The sequence below is a fragment of the Panthera pardus genome, unplaced genomic scaffold, assembly GCF_024362965.1.
Source record: "Panthera pardus isolate Hobbes unplaced genomic scaffold, ASM2436296v1 HiC_scaffold_25, whole genome shotgun sequence".
NCBI classification, from domain to species: domain Eukaryota; kingdom Metazoa; phylum Chordata; class Mammalia; order Carnivora; family Felidae; genus Panthera; species Panthera pardus.
In genome coordinates, this window is record NW_026526821.1 from 40849130 (window position 1) to 40865284 (window position 16155).

A 16155-nucleotide genomic window follows, 5' to 3' on the forward strand; every position below is an offset into this window, starting at 1 on the left:
GAGAGAAAGTGTATGGAAACCAATTTGACAATAAACTTCATATATTGAAAAAATAAATTAATTAATTAAAATAAATAAATAAATAAATAAATAAATAAATAAATAAATAAAAAAAACTTGATTTCTAAGGACTGGTGGTCCTGAAAAGTGCAAAAAAAAAAAAAAAAAAAAAAAAAGAAGAGAGAAAGAAATTCCCACTTTACAGGAAAGCATTAACCAAGAATCAAGGGTCAGGGAAAAGCAAGGGATGGTTATGATGTTGGCTTAGGGCTTATTGCCTGAATTTTGAGGCACTATTAGAATCAAGATAAAGAAGGCAGTGGGGTATTTCCTTCCTTGCCCTCAAATGGAGAAGTGGAAATAGATGTTCAAGAGAATGGGAGGCATAGTCTACAGCCTTAAGGATTTCAGTGTTTTTACAAATATACTTGAAACCAACATGCTAGGTTAGGGAAGTATTTTCCAGGTAGTGGCTCAGTCTACAATTTCACAAAAGAAAAAATCCTGTCTCACTCTCCAAGTCAAATTATTATTTTCCCCCAAGAAAGCAAGTGCGTATTGACATAGAAAAATATGCTGAAAAGTCAAGTGTTACGAAACAAGTTTCTGATGGCTATATGCTGGGGCCTGAATAGCATGGAGACTTTTGCTCTTGGGGCTTCTGTAAGGAGAATATGGAGCCTTACAAATTAGGCTGGTGATGTCATTCCCCAAGTTCCACAGGTGACTGCTGAGTTATGTGCACTTGAAACAAACCAGGCTAATTGGCTGGGTTTTGGTACAATCTATCATTCTTCCACAGAAGAGGATTTTTGTGGGAGGTGGTTATGCTAACCACAACTTTGAAATAAAGAAATCCCATGCTACTCACTTCTGGTGACACCATCAGAAATTTATTATGGCAAAGAACACAGACTATGTGCTGTAAAATCCCTTAGATGAGCTCACTTGCTCACCTTCTTTCTCAATCTCTCTGTCTCTCGTCTCTCTCTTTCTCCCCCCTCTCCTGTCTCTCTCTACCTCTCTCCCTCCCTCCCTCCCTCCCATCCCTCTCCCTCTCCCTCTCCCTCTCCCTCTCCCTCTCCCTCTCCCTCTCCCTCTCCCTCTCCCTCTTCCTCTCCCTCTCCCTGTCTCTCAATAAAAAGTGATTAAGGGAGGAGATTTAGTTTGGATGAATTACATGCAAGGTTGTTTTACATAAAACAAACTTTTTCCATGATACTGTATTTCAGTCTCTGCTTTATCATTGCTTTTTTGTTTGAATGAATGTAATAATATTACCAAAGCCATCCTCCATTACACCACCATTTGCCTTCACATTCAAGGCAACGATGTCATTTTCCGATGAAGCTATTTGTCCTTGTTAACAAAGGCAAGGCAGTTGGTACATTCAGACTCAATTACCAAGTTGCATGATTGATTCAAAGATATTGCTGGGAGCTGAGGCAAATGAAAGTTGCCATTAACTGTTCAGTATGTTCTCTTCTGCTAGATCTAATGGGAAAAAAAGACTCGTATAGCTGACCCTAAGAGGGAAACGGAAGGGAGTTAGATCAGTTACCAAGGAGGCAGACTCTGAGACAAAGATTATGGTGCAAGATGTTTATTAAGATGTGCCCTTGGGATCCACACCTGGAGAAGAGAGGGGAGGGAAGCAGGAGTGGGTAGAGGGAAAGATGTGCTGTGATGCAAGTCCAGTGATGGCTTCACTGAACCCGTTGGGGGCTCTGGAGCTGGTAGGGCCCTTTAGTGTTGCACTGAATTGAGCTAAGATGAACCAAGGCCTTGCCACTCTGTATTAACTAGTCTTTGGATGTGGACTGTCCGGAAGGAGTATGACCCTGAGTGGAGTAGCCCTTTGCATCTGAGGCAATCCCTGGAAGAGTTGATAGAGGCTGTCTGCTGACAGCACTGCTGGGGTCTAGACCCCAGATTCTAGGGCAGTTGTCCTCAACCAGAGATGATTTTGACCCTAGGGGACATTTGACAATGCCTAGGAATAGATTTGATTGTCACAACTGGGGGGGCGGGGGGGGGGGATGCCACTGGCATCAAGTGGATAGAGAGAGTCCAGGGATGCCACCAACCATCTCACAATGTACAACACAGCCCCCAGTAACAAAGCGTTATCTGGTCGGAAATATCAATAGAGCTGAGTCTGGGAAGCCCTGCTGTAGGGTAACAATTTCCCCTTGAGGGGGAGCTTGGTGGCCATGCCAGTGCCCACCTCAGGAATCAGCATTAATTGAGATATTACTATCTGTCAGATTCAATGCTCTGGGTTCCTTATTTCTCCTAAGCTTCCCCCAGACCCTTTGAAGTGAGTCTCATTTCCTCATTTGTTTCTATTTACTAATGAGGGAACTGATGTTCAGGAAAGTTCAGTAAACTACCCAACATTGTGAACTGGAAAGATGCCCAGGTGCAATTTACAGTGGGCTTGCTCGTCGAAAACATGCTATCTTCTGGCCTCTGCTTGATGGCTCCGTGTAGCAATTCTCAAACCTTTCTCTTTCTCTATTGCAATCACAAAAATGGGTGTTTACGTATTCAGTTCACTCTCATGGAATTCCTGGGGCATGACCTGTAGACTCACTTCCCTCTATCTCATTTAAAAAGCAGAGTGGAACATGAGTGAGCACGGCACACATGGGGATGACCCTGAATCCTCTCTAGTTTGTATTTGTATTTTCAGGTAGGCCATCCCTGAACTCTGAGCCCTTTCTATTACTATCAAATTGCTTACAGTGAGCATGCAGCTGGTTTTCATATGGAGAGAAAGGCCTGTCAGTGGTCTTGGTGAATGCCTTTAAAAAGATGAGAATATTTCCAGGAGGATTTGTTTCACACTCTCTCAGTCATTTGAGCGTCTGGCTTTCAGCTCAGCTCAGGTCATGATTTCACAGTTCGGTTTGTGAGTTCAAGCCCCACATCAGGCTCTCTGCTGTCAGTGCAGAGCCCACTTGGGATCCTCTGTCCCCGTCTTCCTCTGTGTGTGTGTGTGTGTCTCTCTCTCTCTCTCTCAAAATTAAAACATAAAAAAAGAAACAGTAGCACTTCACTGTTCCTGGTGAAGGAACAGAAAAAAGAAACTTATCATTTTGCAGACATATAGGTGAGCTCAAGAGTCCAGTATTACTCTTTCTCAAACAAAATCACATAAATTGTGACTTTTTAAATAGGACATCCATGTAAAGGTAATAAACATACAGTCTATAAAAATGTTAAGGAAAATAAAATATAGTACACACTTAACCCAAAGATATAAAGAAAAAAGATAGACATTGCATCATTATTGAGCTCAGTAATAATGCTTGTTATTACAAACAGCTGCAGTTCTTAGATTCTGTAGCACAGTATCAGTCACATGTTTCAAAAATTCTGTCATCGATTTCTACAGCCCATTTCTATATGGTGAATGCTAGCATCTTCATTTTCAACTGAAAAATAAAAAGACCAGAAAGATGAAAACAACTTGATTAAATTTACACAGAGGTACATTGGCAGAGGACATTGCTATGCTCAGATCATGTTCCTCTGTTAGAGAGCCTAATTTAGAGTTAGCTGTATATTCACATTTGTTCCTACACTCTTTCAGTCAAATTCTTTAAATATTGCTAGGTAAAATATGGGGTCTTAGTCATTTGGGCTGCTATCACAAATTACCACAGACTGAGTGGCTTCAACAACAAACATTTATTTCTCACAGTTCCGGAGGCTGGGAAGTCTGAGACCAAGATGCCAGCAGATCTGGTTAAACCTGGAAAGGGGCTTGCAGATGGCTGTCTTCTCATCATAACTTCTGGAGGGGAAGAGCAGAGAGTGCTAGCTCTCTTCCTCTTCTTATCAGAACTCCAACCCTGTCATGGGGCCTCTACCATCCCCCTCCTAACTTCCGAAGATTCCACCTCCAGATATCATCACGTTAGGGCTTCAACATATAAATTTGGGGAGACACAAACATTCAGTCCGTTGCATAAGGTATAAGCAGTAGTGTGTCTGTAAATGGTGAAAAAACTTGGGTGCCTTGGTGGCTCAGTAAGTTAAGTGTCTGACTCGTGATCTCTACTCAGGTCATAATCTCATGGTGTGTTGACTGCTTGGGATTTTGTCTCTCCTTCTCTCTGCCCCTCACCTGCTTGCATTCTCTCTCTCTCTCTCAAAATAAATAAATACAATTTAAACAAACCTGACTCTAAAAAATGAGTATGTATGTATATACATGTATTTAAAATTTTACTAATAAAAGGAATGTGTGGCACACAACTTACAAATAAAAATAAAATATACAATATATATTACTTATTATATATAATACATGTATTATACATTTAATAATAAATTATTATAAATTCTATACAGCAGATTGATTCTTACAAAAAACTTTTGTAAATGTTACAAAAATTTTGCATCTATAGCCAACCTGTGGTTTCCACTGACCCACAAGTATGGTCCAATATGAAGGTTGATTAATGTTTTCAAGTTTTAAGCTACCAACATGACCTCTCTCTCTCTCTCTCTCCCTCTCAAAATAAATAAATAAGCATTTAAAAATTTATAATATATAATATACTTATATGTTATGTAACATATGATATATTTATAAATGTATATGATATTTATATTATATATAATATATTATTCATTATTTATATTATATTACATATTATATAAATGTATAATAGGCATAGGTCTTCTCAAGAGCAGAGGTAATAGTAAAATGTGGCAAACTAATTAGGAAGTGATGAGATGATTTCTGAATATTTATTTTATATATAACATTTCATTGCAGGCTTATATGACTTAATTTCTTAATTATAACTAGATTTAACAGTTGGTTCACAAGATTCCTGGAAATTTGACAGTTGACTCTTGGGAGCTGATGTGATTGCTGCTGTTAAGGAGAAGTTTTCAGTTTTGATACATCCATTTCCACAGTGTCTCCTTCTCCAACTGAGTAGGTTTTCAGAGGTCTGAGCATATGAATAGAGAACATCCCATATCAAGCAAATAGATACTGAAATAGATGATGTCAGCAAATCTGTTCCTTTAAAATTTATTGTTATTTTTGTGGTTTATTCACAGGCATTTCCCTGCATCTCAACCGGCATTTATGGTAAGTGATCTAGCTTTTGATAATGTTTGTATTTCTTTATTTTGTTGTTAAAGGCAAGGCTAACAGGACAAATAAGAGGTCCTCTGATAGATATAGTTTTCTGTGCTTTAAAGAGACTCAAAAGACAGGTAGAGTCTCTGAGTCCTACTGTGGACTCTGAAGAGGCTATTCAGGTATTCTGTGTTCTTGGATTTTATTGTATTGGATACCACCTGTAATGATTTGATACACTGTGGCACAATGTCTCTGGTTAAATGAAAAATCTTGCTTTAGTAAGATTTGACCTCTAATAGGGTTTTCTTTCATAAAGTAAGGCTTTTCTCTTACGTGAATCATTATGCACATAAAGCCTAGCATTATCATTATTTTGTTGTGAGCTACAAAATAATGGAAGCATTGATATGTACGCACATGCATGTATCAGTATATTTAATTTTAAAAAAAACCCTAAGAAGTGGCTGTTGATAAAAACAAATTAATTTTTGTGATCTTCACTTATATATTTTTAGTCTTGAGGGACTGTTTTAAATAGTGACTGCTTCACTTACAGATAGAGGCAAAATGTTCTTGTAATCACTTGTTTTCACTAACCTAAAGCTCTCTAAACATTATTTTACCTACAATGACATTTCCTGGTGCTTTTTTCCCTCAAGCCATTATTAAATCTGTTTTACAATATTAAGGTAACATGGGGTTTAGTTTTCATTTTAGAGTTTTCTAATCAAGAAAAATAGATTAGACCCTTATGAACTCAAACTTCTCACATGGTAGCTCTTAACTGAAAAATAAAATATGTACAAATGTAAAGAAATAATTTAAATTCATCACTCCAGGGAAGAGATATCTAGAATGATGTCAAAGGTAGGAGATTTATTTCTTCTTAATATGGTATTTATTTTGAAGATCTTGGTGAGAATAAAATGGAAAACATAAGCCTGAATCAAATTAAATGAGGAAGGATTTGGTCACATCATTTAAGAATTTAAGGCATGCCTTTTTTCCTCTCTAGATTCCACTATAACCTATGTTTATGGAAGCAATGGACACTGGGCTGGAGAGGGATAACTGGACCATCTGTATAATCTCTCTCATGGCAATTCTTCCTACCTTAGGGATGTCTAGTTAGAGATCTTAAATATTTGTTTAAAGGAAACAGTAAATGCAAAGTTTTGCCTGAGCAAGAGCCCACATCTCCCTTTCATCTTGTCTGGAGTCAAGCATCTCCTCTGCTTGTGCTCCCTCTCTCTCTAAAAATAAAGAGAGAGAGAGAGAGAGAGAGAGAGAGAGAGAGAGAGAGAGAAGGAGGGAGAATCTTAAGCAGAATCCATCCTAGTGCAGAGCCCTACACGGGGCTCTATCCCACAACTCTGGGATCATGATCTGAGCCAAAATCAAGAGATGGCTCCTCAACCAACTGAGCCACCAGGCACCCAATTACTCCAGTTCTCTTGTGGACCATTTAGCATTTTGCAACTTGGAATTTATCTCCTATGTCCCTTGTGAAGTCAGCTTTTGATTAGTCCTTGATTCTCTCCCGGTACCCATATATTATAGATCAGTCCTTCTCTCACTCTTGCTCCAAACCCTGCTCTGCTCTTCATTATCCAGATAAGTTTTACTTTTCTCTCAATTTATTGGATTTGAAACAATACTTTATTTAAATAAATTGGTCCACAGCTCAAAAGAAAAATTTTAAAAAGGAAACAAACAAAATCCACAACACTTTGTAAGTCATGTGAGAATGGATCTAGAGAAAATATTCACAACAATCTCCTGGTTCTAGGTCCCCTCCTTTCTTAATATATTTTCTACCATACTAGATTAATTTTTTCTAAAATACCACTTGGTGCATGTTTCCTGTCTGCTCAGGAGCCTTTGATCATATTCCATTACTTGCAGGTTAACATTTACTCTTTCTGGACTGAACAATAGGTGCCTTATGTATCTCCCTAAACCAGTGCTTTCAAAATTTGTGAAGAGAGGGGCACCTGGGTAGCTCAGTCGGTTAAGCCTCTGACTTCCACTCAGGTCATGATCTCACTGCACCTGAGTTCAAGCCCCGCATAGGGCTCTGTGCTGAGAGCTCAGAGCTTGGAGCCTGCTTCAGATTCTGTCTCCATCTCTCTGCCCCTTCCCTGCTGGTTCCCTCTGTCTGTCTCTCTCTCTCTCTCTCTCTCTCTCTCTCTCTCTCTCTCTCCCTCCCTCTCCCTCCCTCTCTATCTCTCTGTCTCAAATATAAAATAAAAAAAAAATTTGTGAAGGGAGAAGACATCTCTTTCTCAAGGATGTGAATTGGTGTGCCAAGAAATTTGTATGTGCTTTGTTTTTATATCTGTATTTTTTAATTTATTTTGAGTTTATTTTGAGAATCCCAGGCAGACTCCATGCCCTTAGTGCAGAGCCCAATGTGGGGATCGAGCTCACGAACCATGATGACCTGAGCCGAGATCAAGTCAGGTGCTTAAACAGCTGCACCACACAGGTGCCCACTTTTGTGTCTTTAAAAGGATGATTTACTCTCCAGCATTTCCTAAGGTTATTTGACCTTTGTTATTTTCTCAGCTTTCTCAGGACTTGTGTTTTCTCCAGAATATAGCTGGAGAGATTTCTTATCATATACCCAGTGTGGACACATCTTCTGTCACCCTCAGATGAGCTGATAAGTCTCAGAACATGTTATATAACTTGCCAGGTTCAATCCTGTGTTCTTCCTTATAAGATGCTCACACATGCCCACATTCTCATATGCACACACACTCATACACACATGTGCGCTGAAATCACACAGACGTTGACCACCACTGCTCTTTCCCCCATCCCCAAATAAAGACATACTGTGCACACTTAGGCAGGCAACTATTAATCTCTGAGAAGTCTTGAATATGCCAACTCTTAGTGGTCATTATATCTTTTGAAATCTTTCAGCATTATAATCCGAACAATTAACAATGGCTCTTTCATATTTGTCCCATAGATGTTTGTTTACATATCCTGTGCTCACAGCCAGTTTGGAATTCTTTAGTGAGCATGGATTCACTTGTGCATATTCTGTGCACAGCCAGTGCCTAGTGTTTTATCTATAGGAAAAGCTCAGCAAATATTTGCTGTTTGATAGCAAGGATAATGATTATAACCAAAAGTGTTGCCTAACTGAAGATACACAAGAAACAGAATTGTTGATTGGCAAAATAACTGATAGAGAAAGGTTTCCTAGTCAGTATTTTCCTGATGGACAAACATCTCTATTTGAGGAAAAACAAATATGCTTCTCAAAAGCATTCTCAACTAAAAATGGTATTTGTGAGAATGGCACTATCCACCTTGTTAAGGTAAAATGAAAACTCAAGAACTTTTTCAGTCAGAGAGCCAAGCCATACACAACACTTAACTTCACTTAAGAACATGCCCCTTTGGGCGCCTGGGTGACTCGGTCGGTTGGGCGTCCGACTTCGGCTCGGGTCATGATCTCGCGGTCCGTGAGTTCGAGCCCCGCGTCGGGCTCTGTGCTGACAGCTCAGAGCCTGGGGCCTGTTTCGGATTCTGTGTCTCCCTCTCTCTGACCCTCCCCCATTCATGCTCTGTCTCTCTCTGTCTCAAAAATCAATAAACGTTAAAAAAAATTTTTTTTAATAAAAAAAAAAAAGAACATGCCCCTTTGTTGTTTATTATGGCCCATGGAACAATGGTCAGTCAGAGAGGTACAGATTGGCCCCGAGGCCCTACCCTAACTTCTCTGGACATACCAGCCCACTTGCCTGTCTGCTGTGATTTCTTAGACACTTGTTTTCTTTAGATTTACAAATCTTTACTTTTAGATTTATGGCCTACAAACCCACTGTAACTCTGGTTGCACTACAACAAAGTTTTGACTATGGTACAGCTATCATTTGAAAGGGGGTTGGTTATTTAATTGCCAAAACTGATCTCATACCGGGGTAATTTCAACAGTAAGCATTCTCATTTCGTGGAAACTCAGACATCATCACCACACTCACAGTGTGTCTGGAGCATCTGGCATACACCAGTACGTTGGAGGTCCTTTAGCTACAGAGGAAACCTGTGCCCTCCCAGCCTCTCCCCACTCCTCAGCCTTTTAAGGAGCAACCTTGGTGGCGGCAAAACCCGCCACCCCTTCCTGAGAGACACACACTGATGAGTATCCTCTGTGCAACACAACTGCATTTTGGGAAGGCACACGATGAGAACAAGCCCTGCCCGCTTTGAAGTTCTCCTGGAAGAGGAACCAGACTTTTCCACTCTGACTTCCAGTAACTGCTGTGACTGTTCCAACATAATGCTTCCAGAGGGCACCAGACTCTGCTTACACTCAGGATGAAAAGCCACATTTGGTAAAATACCAAAGAAAAGCCGGTGTTACTTTTGGAAAAATAGATCCAGATGAGGCTTACAGGGGCTCTAAACTCCCAGATTCCTGTGAAAGATTTGAATTGGCTGCTGAACCAGTCTCAGAGGGACAGATTTGAACTTCCCTGATGGACATTTCAGATCTCGTGCGTGCCTTCTGCCCTTTGAGCCTGACTTGGACGCTTTGGTGCTAATAAGTTTAACAAAAGAGGCTAGACATGATACATGGCAATGGAATTTTTACTGAGAAGTGAACAGCAAAAATAATTTTAGTCCATTTTATGAGAGTCAATATAGTTAACAGAAATGAAGTCCAGGTGGAAAAGTGTATCCCTTGAGTAATTGGGAAAATATTCTCTGTGGAGTAAAAGAAAAAACTTGAATCTTGCTTTCCAGGTACGAGGTGGCGGTTTTAGAGAGGAAGGAATTTCAGACATTGAGTTATTGGCTGGAAATTTGTGGAAGAAATTTAAGCAGCGTAACTTAGCTAAAAGCAGCTCGCGTATTTAGTCAATATATTTCTGTTATCAGTGTTGAAGGCCTGTTTCTATCACATCACCTGGCATCCCTCCGCTTTCTTTGAAATGCTGCCAGAACATAGCTTTTCTAATTGAATCCCTCATTTGCATTCACATTTGCTCTTTTGCTTCTAACTGGTAAAAAGAAGATGAGCCCAATGTTTCTTTAACCTTATCCCTACTGGGCAAATATATATATATATATATATATATATATATATATATATATATATATATATAATCACTACATCTGTCCAAATACGCAGACATGACTTGGAAAGAAACCAGGACATCCTCCAACGGCAATGCTTAGGGCATGCTCTCTGTCAACTTTAAATGCTGACAGATTTCAGAGGGTGTGACAACTATTGCCGTGCAATTCTGGGCTCGCTGGGAGAGTTATCTTATGTAATACACTTGGGAACTAGAGCAAAATTGACAAAAATGTGTGCCCCTCCCTTTTATCTCCCTGACAGTTCTCCCCTCCCTCTTGGCTTTCTTCTTTTCCCTTTGAAATTTCCATTTGCTTTGAAAATTTCCTTTCAGGTGGTCTAATGATGACTCTTTTCTCCCTCATAAATTCCCTTCTCTGACATCCTGTTTTTTGCCCTGGTCACCTTATCCCCACTATATGAAACCTTGTTGCTCTTGGCAATCCTCTGGTTAATTGCTGGCCCTCAAAACAAAGTAACATTAGAATCAGTGTAACTTACTTCCCTTTGGTTAAATGCAGTAGTGGGTCAAACCTGCCTCAATTATACCATATTTGAATATTATTTTACAGGCTGATCCTAATGAAGCACTGGGAAAAACAGATCAATAGACACAAAATTCTAGCTATTAAATTGTTTCTAACCCTCTGAGTGCTTGCCATTTGAATAGACGATTTTAGCAAAAACACTCACACATGCACACATTTATTCATTCATCCCACAAAATGTGGTAAAACTCCCCTCTTGTTCTCTCTAAGCTACGTGGATGTTTCATAATAAAAAGGCATGAAACTAAGAAACCAAAAGTACTACCTTTGCTCTGGAAAAGAGTTGCACGTGTCTAGCAACCATTTACGTACGCTTGTTCAGCTTCCATAAAAATCACAGTGAGACTCACAGGCAGAGTTACCCCAGGGGACCTCCCAAAAGATGAAAATCCTGGAAACTTAGCCTTCTGGTGCTACAGATGCAGTGAATGACACCGGTGTCATTCTCCCTGGTGTTCTGTTCAAACTGAATGATTTAGGACTTAATTAAAAGATTAAGTGTTTCCAAAAGTCATAAAGATTACAAGTTGATTACTATTCCTGAGGTGTGGATGTCTACCTCCTTGCAGTTGCGTCAAGGTAAAAGCTTGACTGAGGGCTAAAAGGTGGAAACGAATTCAAATCCACCCTTCCTCAGAGGGCACCACTTATTGTTACTCTACATTAAAAAAAACAGCTTTGTTATAGAGAAAGTATTAAAACAGTAAGCCTTTTAAGGAAATAGGAAAGCCACTTTGCACAGTAGTAACTCTGGGAATATCTTTCAGTCTCATTGAAAAATAGGAGCTCTATTAAGACGTTGTCCCTAGGGAACTATTTGAGAGCATCTAAGAATTGGCCACACTTTCAGTTCGATCAGTGAAATAAGTTCCATGCGTTTTGCTTCTTCTTCTCATCCAGTCTCAAATGACATTCCTTTTTCTTGCCCTTTACACATACTTGTATCTGAAGGGTGAGTTTAAATAAACATAGCTCAGCTCCCTTTCTGAAGGACGTAAAAACAATTCTGACAATTCTTAGAGAAGTCAAGTATGCTTAGCTCTTTAGGACAATGATTTTCATGTCAAATCCTTTTTAGTCAATGATCATATTTTTAAAATGCATCTTGAGATGCATTTGGAAGAGACTATATTAGTTAAAGTTAAGCTGTTGTAACAAAGAGACTCTAAAATACAGTGGCTTAGTGAATAGAGATGTTTATTTCTCTCTATGCTAACAATTCCAAAGTGGGCATTCAGCTTGTGGGAGGATTTGTTCCATTCTGTCATTTAAGGAACCAGAAATCTACCATGGTGTCAAATAGTTGCTCTGTCTACCTTAAGCCATTGTTCTCATAAATTTACTTGCCCTGGTCCCAGCAAAAGAAATGCTTTTGATGGTCTCACACCCTATCTTAGGATGCAGAGAAGCACTTGTCACTTTGATCTGTTTTCCCTTGGAGAAAAATTCGCCTCCTGGATGTCTAGTGTAGAATCCATGTTTCTCTGTGTATTTTTTAAGTGTATTTATTTGTTTTGAGGCAGAGAGAGAGAGAGAGAGGGAGAGAGCATTGAGTGGGGGAGGGGCAGAGAGAGAGGGGGAGAGAGAGAATCCCAAGCAGGCTCTGCACTGTCAGCGCAAAGCCTGTGGGATTCCATCCCAAGAATTGTGAGATCATGACCTGAACTGAAATCAAGAGTCAGATGCTTAACCGACTGAGCCACCCAGGCACCCCTGGAATCCACATTTCTGACTACAATTTTGTTATGTGGAAAGAAGGAGATTTGAATTATCATGGAATTCTACATATCATTAGTCAAGAGGAAAAGCAAAGCAAATTAAATTGAACAGGCCACTGATAGGTAATTTAGTTTGGAGCAGTGTCATCTACCCAGAATCCATAAATATTTTTGAACACTGATAGTCCTTATTTTGTAAGAATATTTGGTAATTTTGATAGTATATACTTTATCAAAATGCCTTTATAATCCTGAACCCTGAGAAATTTGAAAGTGTGGAAATCCTAAGGCATCAGGACAATGACCTATCATTAGTTCCAGTATATTTAGACCTTAATATCTCATCTCAATTATATTCACATTTTTTCACATACTCCTTCACATATTCACATATTCACATACTCCTTCAAAATTGGCAGACATATCAGTGGAAACTAAAATCAATATATTGAGAATTAATAAATAATTATATTATTTATTACATTTGAAATTTTGGCCCATTTCCATAGAAATCCTTAGAGGAATCAATTATAATTTGTTTCTGTAATACCTTAAACTCTTAAGGCTATAACTATTAAAAACATACCCAAGATTCTGAACAGTTCTAGATCAGCATCCTGCATACTAAGTAACCCTAGGGAAATGTGACTTTAGGAAAGAGTCTGCTCATAATAGAGTAAAATATTACCAAGGGGAGATGAGGAGAGAGAGAGAAAATGGTAATATAAATGTGAATGTCCTGAACAGTTAAAGGAGGTCTCCTTAGAATCTTTAGAACTGAAGAAAATAGTTTTTTACACCTTATTTCACATTTCAGGCATTGTCAACAGGGAGAATTCACCACAAGTGACTGAAAATTGAACCGAAATTAACAAAACCAACATGAAATTATCTCATGTCTATAATTTAGTCACCTAAATTTATTTTCAAATGTTCTAAAGGAATCTAAGTTCACCTAAATCTTTCCAGATCTTCTTTCTAAGCAACTATATTTTTGATAAAACTTATTTTCCCTTTACTTAAGACTTCTATTCTTTTGGAACTTAGCTTATGAAACTGGGATCTAATCTCTATCTACCACCTAAGGCAAAATCAGATACATGGTAGGCCTTGATAAGACTTTTTTTAATGTTTATTTATTTTTGAGGGAGAGGGGTGGGGGAGGGATAGAGAGAGAGGAGGACACAGGATGGGAAGCTGGCTCCATGCTGACAGCATAGAGCTTGATACTGCGCTTGAACCCACAAATCATAACCTGAGCCTAAGTCAGACACTTAACCAACTGAGCCACCCAGTTGCCCTGATAAGCTTTTACTTAACAACTATAAAATAAACAGGTCTTCAACAAAATATAGGCAAATAAAATTTAAAAAGTATGAAAACAATTATATACCATGATCAAGTGGGATTTATCCCAAGTATGTAAGCTGGCTAACCATTCCAAAATCAATTATTATAATCCATCATATCATTAAACTAAGGAAGAAAAATCATATGATTACCAATAGATGAAGAAAAATAATTTTGCAAAATCTAACACCAATTTGATATAAACTCTCAGTAAACTAGAAGGGAAATTCCTCTACTTGGTAAAGACTAGCTATAAAAACCTACGACTAACATCATACTTAGTGGTGAGAAACACAGTTTTCCTACTAAGATCAGGTATAAAGAAGGATGTCCCCTCTCACTACTTTTTTCAACATCACACTGAAAGTCCTTGCCAATGCAATAAGGCAAGAAGAAGAAATAAAAGGTATACAGATTAGGAAGGAAAATAAAACTTTTAATTTGGAGATGACATGATCGTTTCATAGGAAATTTGAAAGAATTGATAACAACAACAAAAAACCTCCTGGAACTAATAAGCAATTATAGCAAGATTACAGAATAAAACTTAATATATAAAGGTAAATCTACATAAATAAATAACTGAAGAGTTATTTCATGTTCATACATAGGAAGACTCAATATTGTCAAGATGTCAGTTCTTTCCAATTTGATCTATAGAGTCAATGTAATCCCAATCACAATACCAGCAAGTTGTTTTCATGGATATTGACACTGGCAGGAGGCAAAAGACGTAGAATAGCTAACACAACATTGAAGGAGAAGAACAAGTTTGGAGGACTGAACTACCTAATTTCAAAACATACTATAAAGCTACTGTAGTCAAGACAGTGTATTTTGGTGAAATAATACATGAATAAATCAGTGGAACAGAGTAGAGAACCCAGAAATAGATCCACATAAATGTAGTCACCTAATCTTTGACAAAGGAGTAAAAGCAATGAAATGGAGCAAAGATAACGTCTCCAACAATGGTACTGGAACATCTGGACCTGCACATGCAGGAAATGAATATAGACAGAGACCTTATACCCTTCACAAAAAGTAACTCAAACAGTATAATAAATATAAAATGCAACAATATAAAACTCCCAGAAGACGCTTTGGCAAAAACCTAGATGACTTTGGGTATGGTGATGCCTTTTTAGATACTATACCAATTTCTCTCAGGCATCTTCAAAGGCTACCTTTGGTTCATGATTCTGGTGTCCTGTTCACCTGAAGTGGTGATATAGGTTTCTTATAGTATGGTCTGTACCACCAGGTGTGATCATTCTTGAGTATCACTGTATTGGAGTACCAAGGAATAATGGAGAATGAGGGTAGATATCAAAGTGGCTATGGGCATAGGTTTCAGGGTCCCATAGATCTAGGTTCAAATTCTGAGTCTGTCTCTTATCAGTTGTGTGTCCTAAAGCAAGTTACTCTCCCGGATTTAGTAACCTTAGTTGTCACATGGGGATGATAATGCCTATAACATGGGGTTGTTGTAATATTAAATTAAATAATGCATTAAAGTGCTTATTGTGATGTCAGACACATAAAGATGGGTACTTAACAATTATTATTACTACGATTGTTAATAGCAATTTTATTTTTGCTACTATTGTTATCATTATTACTCTCTCACTGGAGTCTGAGTTCCTTGAGGGCAGAGGCTTTTGGATGTCTTATTCACTCCTATCATCTAGATTTTAGAGGAGTTTCTACACTGTTGAACATGTAATTTGACATTTGAAGGAGGCTTTACTCAGGCCCTTAATGACACCGGTCATCAGTCTCTTCTCATAAAAACCACCTCACTTTCTCTTAGATTACTTCTATGGCTTTGTTGAAAACTAGGTATATCCTCTAAGCTGCCTCCATGTCCTGTGGCTGAGCCCTATGAGTTAAGCCATCTAGAACTGAAGCCTGTTAGCATCATACCATACATTCTATATCACACTTAGCCACAACCACTGTAGACTGTCATTTAAAAAATAACGTGAACTTGTTTCAGCAGCTCCAAGTTTTCTACAGTTTATCTAAACCTTAGGAATGAAAACATTTTGTTTTCTCTGTATATAATTATATGAATTTTCAGTTATATGAGGGACAAGGTAATTGTAGTTAATTGTGGTCTCAAAGTGAAGTCCCATGTAAATAAGACAGGTAATATTTTGGATAAAACCGAAGCATGGTTCTGTAAGACAGCTTTTCTAATACTTCTTCCCTAGGAAATCTTGGGTAGTAGATAATAGTTGTCTTGCCATTTGCCTTTAAGAGAGGGAAAACCCAATGCTTATTGTTTTTTTTTCCGCCAAAACATCAAGAAAGTTTGCACATTTA

The 16155-nt window shown here is 38.4% G+C and overlaps 1 protein-coding gene across 1 annotated transcript in view; it reads left to right on the forward strand.

Moving 5' to 3' along the window:
- Window positions 1–16155, forward strand: part of MACROD2 (mono-ADP ribosylhydrolase 2) — a 2022401-nt gene that overhangs the window by 1441787 nt on the left and 564459 nt on the right. The window contains exon 7 of the mRNA XM_019462769.2: window positions 5086–5116. Coding sequence (XP_019318314.1) covers window positions 5086–5116 — 31 coding nt within the window. The remainder of the gene's footprint in view (window positions 1–5085; window positions 5117–16155) is intronic.